At 42.2% G+C, this 11772-nt stretch overlaps 1 protein-coding gene across 1 annotated transcript; it reads left to right on the forward strand.

Annotated features, from left to right (window-relative positions):
* Window positions 1-3476: 3476 nt before the first annotated feature.
* On the forward strand, window positions 3477-4682 carry CCER1 (coiled-coil glutamate rich protein 1). Its single transcript, XM_045867236.2, has one exon. The coding sequence runs from the start codon at window positions 3477-3479 to the stop codon at window positions 4680-4682; it is 1206 nt and encodes a 401-aa protein (XP_045723192.2).
* Window positions 4683-11772: the final 7090 nt, after the last annotated feature.

The following is an 11772-nucleotide window of genomic DNA, read 5'->3' on the forward strand; positions in this document are numbered from 1 at the left end:
TAATAAATGCATGTTATTTTAAGTAAGTTTGTGAGAATTTGTTACACAGCAGTAGAAAACTAATACTACATACTAAAACATTTCATTTTGCAGTATTTAAAGAATATGGGCCAATTAAAAGAGGAATTAAAAAATTCCTTAATTGCATTTCTGAAAGTTATGTTTAACACGCTATGGTGGTAATTTTCTTGGGTGATTTGCCAGTACATGACCAATTTGAATTACAATGTCAATCTAGCGGAAAAAAAAAACTAAAAATCATAAATCATAATTTTCCGCTTCTCTTAAGAAGAGTAAGGATGGAGCAAGAACAATACCTTGTTAACGTTCTTTAATAAGGAGAATTAATACGAAATGTATGTCACCATGGAAAAAAATCGTACAAAAACAATGTCTTTAATTATCTGTGAGTTAATCCCTTTAAAACAAAGAAGAAATTGATGAGAATTCCACTACAGCAACATGGTCAATTTCTAACGTTCCCAATTAAAACCCAGTATGTATAACACATATGTCCTCAGAAAAATAAATCTGCAGTATCAGCATTCCAATTTGAATTAAGCAGAGTAAGGGGAGAGTAACCACCAAATGTGTGATTCTACATCCAGAAAGGGACACTGGGGTCTAAAAGTGTCAGTATTCTGCACTTTGAGTTAAGCAGGCTTGTCTCCAGCAAACCACAGAGCAAACAAAATTGAATGAAGCCTGTGGAGTCTACAGGTCCCATGGCAATGGTTGGAGTCCTGATCCAAGATCCCCCACCCTGTTCTCAATTTTCAACCAGGAAGGCATAAATGACCTTTGCACACTTCGGGGCTTTCCCACATTTACTTCTCTGTCATGTACAGGAGGCCTGCATAGACTCGGGTTCCCAGTGGGCAATGTTCCATTTTCCACAATTCCACTCACCACAGGAAAGCAATAAAAGGATATACTCTGGGATGGTTTTCTCTAGGATCGAGCCTGGTAGCTCGTCCTTGATGTTTCTAATAAGTGGGACAAGAAAAGGGGACAAGGGCAGGGATGCTGATTTTGGCATTACGCACAGGGTTGGTTATCTTTATATACACTGTACCAACTTCTCTTAAAGTCCTGAAGTATTTAAGTATGACAATGATGATAGCTAACGGCTATTGTGTGCTCGTGGGGTACCCACACTAGCTGCTTTAATGAAGTACCTTACTTAACCTTTAACGTAACTCTATGGAATAGGCATTGTAACTGTATTCTTTTTTTTTTTTTTTTTTTTTTAAGATTTTATCCATTTATCTGACAGAGACACAGCGAGAGAGGGAACACAAGCAGGGGGAGTGGGAGAGGGAGAAGCAGGCTTCCCGCGGAGCAGGGAGTCCGATGTCGGCTCGATCCCAGGACCCTGGGACCATGACCTGAGCCGAAGGCAGACGCTTAACGACTGAGCCACCCAGGCGCCCCGTAACTGTATTCTTGATGTGGGTTAGGAACCTGAGATTTACAGAGGTTCATCATAGCTGAATTGAAGTTGAAGCACATTTTCATTAACAGATTTCAATTCTTTTTGAGCAGTTTTAGATTCACACTAAAATGGAGTAGGTTTCCCATATAGAGAGATTTTCCATGTAGTCCTTCTCCCCACTCATGCAGAGCTTCCCCCATTACCAACATCCGCGCCCCCCAGAATGGTACTTTCCTTTCAACAGATGAACCTACACTGACATATCATCATCACCCAAAGTCTACAGCTCACATTAGGATTCAGGCTTGATATTGTACATTTTATGGATTTGGATGAATGCATAACGACATATATCCACCATTATAGTATCACTCAGAGGAGGTTCATGCTAATTTAAATCAAAGTCCATATTCTTAACCATAATGTTATAAAGACTCCCAGTGTATGTGTTGTCTGATAGACAAAGCGACCCACCAAAAGACATAATTGGCATATTTGTATTCTCAAGAATAAACCCACTGTATACATCCTGGTACTATTTATTTAATCAGTGGACATTTGCATGCTATGCTACAGTTAGCAAAGTGTTTCCCCAAAGGATTTCGTGTACTCATCACAAGAGTCCTACTTAAGGTAGATGGGCAGTATAGTGCAGCTACGTGGTTAAGAATTTGGTTCGGGGGCCAAAGAGGCTTAGGTTTAAATACTAGCCCCAGGGCGCCTGGGTGGCTCAGTTGGTTAAGCGACTGCCTTCGGCTCAGGTCATGATCCTGGAGTCCCTGGATCGAGTCCCGCATTGAGCTCCCTGCTCCGCAGGCTCCTGACCCTCCCCCCTCTCATGTGCTCTCTGTCTCTCTCATTTTCTCTGTCTCAAATAAATAAATAAAATCTTTAAAAATAATAATTAATAAATAAATAAATAAATAAATAAATAAATAAATAAATAAATAAATAAATACTAGCCCCAAAGTTCCTTGTCTCCACGACCTTGGGTATATTAACCTCTCAATTTCCTGATCTGTGAGGCGTGGTAACAATGCCTACCTCACAGAGCCTATAGGTGTTAGGATTACGTGCCATGAGCCCATGCTTGCTGCAAGGACACGCAATAAATGTTCGTGGTCGTGTTTCACGTATGATGTACTACAACCCCCAAGAGTTTGAAGAGTGTGCACAGGCCATAAGGTAAGGAGTGGGGCCCAGTTTTCTGCCTCTAGGGCCTTTTCCTCTATCCCCTCGACCTCCAAAGGTGTAGGATATACGTTTTCCAAAATACAAGTTCTCCCCCCGCTTCCAAGGGGTTCAGCTAAAGGTCCATCACCTTTATCCCCGCACCTCCAGGTGGCACAAAGGTTTCAAATTAACTGCCCCAAACGTTGTCTGAGTTGGGAAGCACAATCCCAGCCTGGGGCCCTCTTCCCCTCTCTCAAAAACTGCGTCACAAGCCCCCTGCGAACATTCACGGGGCACCTCGTTCCACCCGGAACCCCGCTCCTCGCACAGGGAGAACGACCTCGGCCCCAATTGGCTATCGCCCTGGGCAACCAAGGACGCGGTGGGCACGCGGGGGCTCCGGCCGGTATTTAAAGGCTGCCGCTGCCCGCGCCCCCTCAGTCCCGCCAGGACGGCGACGGAGAAGCGCCTGGGTTGGGAGGGAGCAGCAAGGTAACGCGCAACCCCTGCCTCCCCGGCTCCCAGCCCGCGCCTCCGCCGAGGCGGGTGTGTGTGGGACCCGGGAGCGGGTCGCACCGTGCGCGCCCACCAACACCTTCCTCCCCCACCATCCTTACCCAGCCCCAGTCCCGCCCAACCCACCTGGGCAAGACAACTTGGGTGCGAAGGACAAGAGATTACGAGGGAAGAGCGATCGAGCTAGCGGAGAAGAGGGAGAAGAGCGCTCCTCCTGGAGAGAAAGGCGCCATCCCGGTAGCAGGCACGTGGGGCTGCGCAGACTGACGAGGCTCTGCAGAGCTTCGGATCTGGCCAACCGACGACAGCTTCTGGGACGCTTCCATTTAGACCTCCGGGAGCTCCCTGAACGATGACGCAGACCCTCGACAAAAGGGAGGACCCTCTCAACCTGGGCGGCGGCTGGGCGTCCTCCGCCCCGTTACGAACCTGGTCTACCTGCCACCGACGGCGCAGGGGCGCTCCGATAGACAAGCGGCGCCAGCGCTATGGTCCCAAGTCTGAGTACGAGCCCCCCAGGAAGCAGCCGAAGCAACAGCACGGTCCGGGCCCTTGGTTCCAACCACCCCGGCGGCCCTACTGGGCCGTGTGCTCTAACTGGGGGCGCTGGGGAGGGCCCTGGCGCCCACCTCCAGCGGGATGCTGGAAGCCTCCCGGCCGAGTGCAAGTGATCCGAGTGTTTGGTCTGCACCCGTTCTGCCCCTGCTGCTGCTCCTGCTGGCGCGGGCCCTGGAACCCCGGCTGGGCGAGGCCCCCCGGCAGGAAGAAGCGCTGGGGCCGCAGGGGCCGCGGCCTGCGCCGCCACCCTCGCCGCTCCTTCCCGAGGAGCCCGCCCGTGGATCTGAGCACGCTGCTGCGGCCAGTCAACCTGTACGGGTGGCGGGCCCCCGGCATGCGGGCGCCGCGGAACACCACGCAGTTCATCATGAACCAGATCTACGAGGACATGCGGCAGCAAGAGAAGCTGGAGCGCCAGCAGGAGGCGCTGCGGGCGCAGCAGGCCCAGGCGCGCGGCGCGGCCTCCCCCGAGGGCTCCCCCGGGGACGGCGCGCCCCCCAGCGGCGGCGCGGAAGACGCGGAGCCGCCCGAAACTTTGTACAGCTTCGTGCAGAATCCCTCTTGGGTCTTGGGTCCCGACCCCGACGAGGAAGACCAGTCTCCAGCCGCACAGCTCGGGGAGGAGGAGGACGACGACGAGGAGAAAAAGGAGGAGGAGGAGTGTGACGAGAAGGAGGAGGAGGAGAGCGAGGAGGAGGAGGAGGAGGAGGCCGAAGATGAAGGGGAGGTTGAAGAGGCTGACTGCGTGGATGTGGAGGAGGGGGAGGAGGACGAAGAGGAAGAGGAAGAGGAGGATACGGAAGAGGAAGAGGAGGGGGCGGAGGAAGAGGAGCAGAGGGAGGAAGAGAATCATTTACCTCTGGAAATGCCTCTATCATTCTTAGTGGGGGCTGAGGAAGAGAGAGAGAACTTTATCAACTGTGCTTATTTAAGCCCCAAACAGATAATTCCCAAAGTGCCACAGGAAGCTCTCCTCATGGTAGAGGACATTAACTGTTAGACCTCAGGAAAGGGATTGAGAATGGGAGGGAACTGATTTGAGGCTAAAATAGATTAGCAACTTACTAAAAAAAAAAAAAACGAATTAAAAAGTGAGTTCCATTAATAAACATACCTATGTAAACCCCTTCTTTGGCCATTATAAAATGTTTAAAAATTGGTGTGTTTCTTCATGACTACGGGTGGGGGAGGGGGAGCTTTCAAATATAATTTAATTGGAAATGATTAAAGGCCAAATATTTTATTACTGCAGTTTGAAGAGTTTCATTTGGTGTTTTCCCCTCTGGACACTTGAGATTTTTTTTTTTCTTTTTTTAATTCTGGCGATGCTGAATTTATTTATTATTTATTTATTTATTTATTTGGTAACAAATTTATTCATCTGTCTGCTTAATGAGCTTGGAATCCACAGATATTTTGACTGTTACGTGCTTAAGAAGCACATGCCATGGCTATTGAACGCGTATCAGTGCTCTTAACATAATGGTGAAACCACTGAAAAATATTTTTCCTTGTAGATTCTCCACCTTCAGAGTTCATTTTTGAGGGTTGTATTTTGGTAACCCCATTCGCAGTCTCTTGTGGCATCGCTCATTTATATTCCTTGTTCCACAGTGCTATGGATCTTCCTCAGAAGAACATGAAGTTGCTTCTGTGGAACTGGTTATCTGCCATGGCCTCAACAACCCCATAAATCCATGCATGAGAGGATTCCCCATGGTCAGAAGTCAACTTGTACATCTAGTTAAAATCCAAGGTAACTGCAAACAGTGGAACATAGCTTAGATTTCGAAGCCATGTTCCTGGATATATTCCTTGTCATAAGTTCACAGGAACCATAACAATAGTTTTTGCAGAATGGATTTTTTTTTAAGGATTATTGGCCTTTGGGGGGTGGAATATCTTATTTCTTTCCCAGTTTGTCTTCCTTAGAAAGGAGAGTAAAACAAAGATGTGTAAGCACAAGTATGTGGGAGCTAGTTTCTAATGTCTAAACAATTACCTATGGAGAATGCATTACTCAAAGCAATAGCTTTCATTCAGACATTTTTAGGAAGTAATAATACATTTCCTCCTGGGCACTTAATTCTCATAACTTGATAAAAGGTTCCATCCATAGCATATTTCCAGGCTATCCCTAGATGAAGAATTTGAACCTACTTTCTCAAAAATTACATTTTTTGACCAACTGTACTTCTTAAGTATAGTTTGAGCCGCAATTTAGTATTTACTTGGTGAAGAGAAGACTGTATGGTGATATCTTACCTGGATGTTGCTTTTTACTCCTATATCCCAGTGTACTGCAGCTTTTGGGGTGATAAGCTTAAGCTCTTGGAAAATAAAATTAAAAAAAAAATTAAAGTGTTAAATGAAAGTACTCTGTTTTTCACTTCTTATTATTGAAACATCAGAAATCTATTCAGCAATACTTCTGTGGTCAACAGGATGAACAGAGGTAACAGCTAACACACTGTAGGAATGTTAAAATGATGCTGAACACTCCAAACTACAGCAGTGGATAACCAAACATTTAATAGTACTCTAAAAGATCATGACTTTCTACAAGATGCAATTTCTGAGTGACCTATAAAAGTGGTTTAAAACTAGCTACCCATAGTACTATTACTATTCTAAAGTGTATATGTAGGGGGAAGCCAAGAGTCCTGCTCCTGAGACTGGTCCATGAATCCTTGCAAAGCGTAGCTCATAAATACTTTATCCAAGACAAATATTCACTAAGTCATAAGTATGTTCTCATTAAGGATTTAGGGTTTCATTTAGGATTTCATTTCTTCATAATCACACCTGGACAATTCTCAGTTTATTATTACAAAAGATTCTACTTTTGCCTTAAAAAAAAATTTAACACATTAATTGCCTCCACAGGCATAAGGCTTTCTTCACTAGCCCTTGTAAAGGACATGAGCATGAGCAGTTCCTCAGGAGTTCCCTCTACTTCCCAACAAATAGTTACTGCACGACTAGGGGCCAAACAATGTGAATCGTGATAAGGATACAATGGTGCAAAAACAAAATCCCTACTCTCAGGTTGCTTCTAGTTTAGTAGAAAAGACACGTTAAATGAGGAGGTAGACAAATCAGTCACTGCAAGCAATGCTAAGGAAAAGCATTGCTATGATCATAAGTATAAATCACAAGGAAACCCAAGAGAAAAACTGGGGATATTAACTGTGGGTGGAGGGAACCATGCGTGAGTCTAAAGGCTGGGAGCAGCTTGGTGCCTTTGAGGAACTGAGGACAGAAATACAAGTGTCCCAAAAGAGCAGCCAATGAAAGTGACAGAGGTAGGCAAAAGCTCTCTTATCTGTTCATTTCTGTGCAACTCACATCGTCTGAAAGACACCAGCAAAGATTAATGAAGGAAGAAAATGATTAGTCATAGATGATTCTCTATCTGAACTCTTTGTTTTATTAGCCAGATATTGTGATGGTCCCTTTAATATGAAATAAATTATGCTGGGGGTGGGGGAGGATGGTCATCCCAGTAGATCCATCATTAACACTTTCCAGACACCTCCCCAGCCACTATCATCTAATGACAGGGTCGTAGGGATTGTTGCTTAGCATGCTTGGAGCTACCGAGGAGCTACCATGGAGAACCTCTGCACAGCGTGTTCAGGACAACTTGATGATTCAGTAGTATCAGTATGAACTCGGAATAAACCCAGTCTTTAGTTTTAGAGTCAAGTGTACACTTGAAGAAAACACAATTTTCCGAAGTATGCTCATTATTCTTAAAGTCAATTCAAGCTTGACGAGTGAACACGGTGATAAAGAGGTGCCACGTAGCCATTTCTGTCAAGAATGGAGGTATTCTTTCCTTTGTCAGTGAGGAGAAAAACAACATCATAAATCACAAATATGTTTAAAAGGCCCAGGCTTGATAAATCTTTGCTGTCTATTCTCGAGTGTTTTTAAATATAGAGACTTTGGTAATTTTCCTTTTCTAGTGACTGACAGCATTACTTGATTTATCATCATTACTTTGTCTCCACAGTAACTCAAAGGGACTTTTTTTTTTTTTTCTGTGAAAATATTAGTCTTCTAAGGATGGTAAATCCATTTGACATTTAGAGATCAACTCTGAATTCTGAGTATGGTTTCATAAAACTTTTAGCATCTGCATATGAAAAAAGTAATTCCAACATATTTAGTTCCATTAAAATAAACACAAGAGGTGACATAACCAGTTTCTTGCCGGCCACACAAAACCTAGAAAGTCTGGGAAGAAAATAGTACCAATATCTTCTCATACATGTTCTCGGGACCTGGAAGTAAATAGGACTAAGAAAACATCTTTAATTTTGATTTTAGCAGCATAATAAAATTATATATGCAGCTTTATTGTTTGTATTTAGATAGGTTTATATTAGTGTAATAACCATAGAAAATTACTCTTAATGCTTCCAAATTCCTTCGGCCTTGGTTATCTGTGTTTTTAAAGCAAAATCAGAATGTGGCTGCATATTGCCTGTTTCAGTACTATCGTTTTGCATCTATTTACTTTTAATCAGTTAATGGAACATAGCCAGACATCAAGGTCAGCTGACGGAAAAGAAGAATTTGGGCATCTGTGTGTGGTCACAGCTGCAAAAGAGACTCATGGCAGTCGTCACTCGCCTTGGGTCTGTTTCCTCAAATATACTTGTCATACTCCATTACCGCTCAGACCTACCATGAAGATCAAATAACCCAATATTTAAAAAGTGCAGTATAAGGACGCCTGGGTGACTCAGCTGGTTAAGCGTCTGCCTTCGGCTCAGGTCATGATCCCAGTGTCCTGGGATCGAGTCCCGCATCGGGCTCCTTGCTCAGCAGGGAGCCTGCTTCTCCCTCTCCCTCTGCCTGCCGCTCTCCCTGCTTGTGCCCTCTCTCTCTCACACACAAATAAATAAATAAAATCTTAAAAAAAATAAGTGCAGTATAGACGGTACATCATTGTTAATCATTATATGCTAAACTACACCTTATAATCAAAATCATATGTGTTTCTGAACATCAGATCACTTTAGATTCATTAACGAGGCTCAGGAAGTGTCATCTCACGGCAATTCTGTTGGACTAAGATATCTAGATATTTTAGTTGTTAGCACTAACATGAACCCCACCTTGCCTTAGACCTTCAGTTTTGGCTCCTGGTAAAAGAGTGTGCAAATGCAGTGGTCTGGTGCCTTGATATTGAAAGTGTAGTCCACGGGCCACTCAGTATTGATACTATCGATGCCCAGCCTCTAACCCACACCTAGTGACTTGGAATCTGCTTCATAGCAAGACCTTTAAGTGATATGCATGCACGCGAGAGACCTAGAAGTTCTGTGGTTGAGGGGTTTGGGCCATCACAGGGCCCTCGTGGGAAGTTAATGATCAAGATCACGGTCTGTGGTTCCAAAACTTCTATTATTTACTACCTGTGTGACCTTGGGCACGTTACTGAAATTCTGGCTTCTCATTTTCTTCCTCTGTAGTATCTACCTCATGAGATTGAATGAGATTTTGAAGACTAAATGGGTCAATACTTACCAAACACTCAGAATAGTGATATTTAATACCTACTAGTTATCAGAATAAGCATTCAGTAAATGCACAGATGAGACCATTGACATATTATGTGGTGTCTAAAAGTCACTTGTTAAGTAATCAGAGCAACTGTAAATGTAAAACCTCACAAGATAATTAATAAAATGACTCATGGATCTGTCTCATTTCCCCATGGGTAACTGATCAGATACATTACTTTGAGCTGACTTACCATTGTGCAGGGCTATGAAAATCAGTTAAATCTCTACAGCTAGAACTTTCTGTTCTTTATCATCTCCCCCTAATGCCAGGTCAGTGATGTTTCTTTCTTTCTTATGGCTGATATTAATTCCTTAATAGCTAGTGCTAAGAATTATCCACTCAAGTCAGGCTCATTCTTTTGCATACAGGCAATGCATCTTTTCAACATGTGTTTTGATGTAATGCTTAAAGAAGTTTCTATCTTATGCTAAGCCTAAAGAGAGTGAAAATTCCAATAAATATTAAATACCTGCTATAAGCGACCTACGTGGAACTATTCAGAACAGAGATCTTAACATTTCAAAAACCGTGTAAGCATATGCAAGATTCTTAACATGCATTATCACATTTAGACATATAGCCACACTGGGAACCAATGTTTTATTTTCCTAATACAGATGTAGGACCTGAAATTCAAAGAAGTAATTGTTTCAGGACCCAAGTCCTCTGTTCTGAGTTTAAAGTTATGGGCCCACTGTATTATTGGAACATCTCTCCCCGTTGGCTTATTTAAGACGGCCTGTGTAGGAACAAAATTTCCTTTAATAAGCTTGACCTAAGTTCCAAGGAGAGGAGAAAAGATTATAGTCTCTTCAATGAGGGGTTGGTAATAATGGCACCTAAGGAAGAGATACTAATATTCCTGTCTCAACTATCATTCTTAGTAGTAGTTTAATAGTTTATGTAAGTCATGTGATGACAATCTTAGGAACTGTTAATTAGTAATTTTATATATATATGTGTCAACATACACATATTTAGTGGGAAACAAAACACCTGATTGGGATAATTTATAGTTTTAGATGTTGTGTTGCTTCTCATCTATAATTAAACTATAATCAAAATTTTATTTTAGAAAAATATTCACAAGAATGGTAGGTAATTTTGTAGGGGTGTAAAATCCCTGGGTATCATTCATGATACTATAACATTATTGAAGGTTCTGTCTTATACTATTAATATTAGCACCTTCTGTTGTTTTCATGTGGCTTTGAGCTTTTTATAATGGTTGATACTTCTGTTATCATGAAATATGTGGGTATTCTCTCCTATGAATGGATTTAGATTTTTTAGCATGTCACTTTTAGTTCTAGTAATTCAAGGCTTTTTACTGGTGTTAATTTAATTTACCAGTTCTCACAAAAATCACTATTAGACTTCATATGATATTTACCATTAATAGCACTACCAAAAGCGAAATTATAATGCTGCTATATATAATCGTATTTTTTTGTTGTAACTTTCTTTCGATTGTAACATTCCCTGAGAGGTAATATAAAATGACAAACTGAAGTCAGGACTAAGTGGATCTACATTCTCCCACCCCCAGTGGATTTCCCAAAGTCAATGTTCATCTTTTATTTATTCTTTAAAAATAAAAAATATCAGGGGCACCGGGGTAGCTCAGTTGGTTGGGCAACCAACTCTTGATTTTGGCTCAGGTCATGATCTCAGGGTCATGAGATCAAGCCCCGCAGAGGGCTCCACTCTCACTGGGGAGTCTGCTTGAGATTCTCTCTCCCTCTGCCCCTCCCCCTGCTCATGCTCTCTCTCTAAAATAAGTAAAAATAAATTTTTAAAAAAATAAAAATAAAGCATGTTTTCCTTTTCTTAAAAATAATTGGTGAATTCCACACTATTTCCTGCAATAAACCCATCGCCTTGAAGTATATAGCAGGACAAATACAAAACAAAGTTAAACTAACTTTCCTTTCTTTCATTTACTCTTAGTTTTGCCTTCTTTCAGAACATGTGCTCTTCAACTATTAATATATAGGTGCCACCTAGTGGCAAAGGAAAAACTTTTAGATGTGAACTAAGGATCACAGTGTTTCTGTTGTGTTTACAGATGCATTTGGGGGGGACACACGTATATTAATACATAGAAAAGGAATATTTTAAAGATGTTGGCACAAAGCACCATGTTAAGATATTTGTATCATTTATTTGGATGTGTTACCAAATATCTCGGTGTTTAATAATAGTAAAATAGGTCTTTTTGACCCATGAAACTAAGCCATAAATATAAACTACCAAAGTCTGTAAAAGAAAGAAGGAAAACAGACCCACGAGACTCTTGGATTTCCATGGATTATTATTTTTATACTTATAATTTCATACTGATAAGAAAATTATCTAAATTATTACTGCGATAAATCTATGTTGAATTCCTTTTGGCATTTATACCACTAATTAATATCAGCAATCTGTACTGACAGTATTTGTTTTGATTTTAATATCAACAGCAGAAAAGACAACAAATTTGGAATTGATCTTTATGCTTAAATTTT

The sequence above is a fragment of the Mirounga angustirostris genome, unplaced genomic scaffold, assembly GCF_029215605.1.
Source record: "Mirounga angustirostris isolate CCGP_5_RB_7025 unplaced genomic scaffold, mMirAng1.0.hap1 SCAF_5, whole genome shotgun sequence".
In the NCBI taxonomy this organism is placed as follows: Eukaryota; Metazoa; Chordata; class Mammalia; order Carnivora; family Phocidae; genus Mirounga; species Mirounga angustirostris.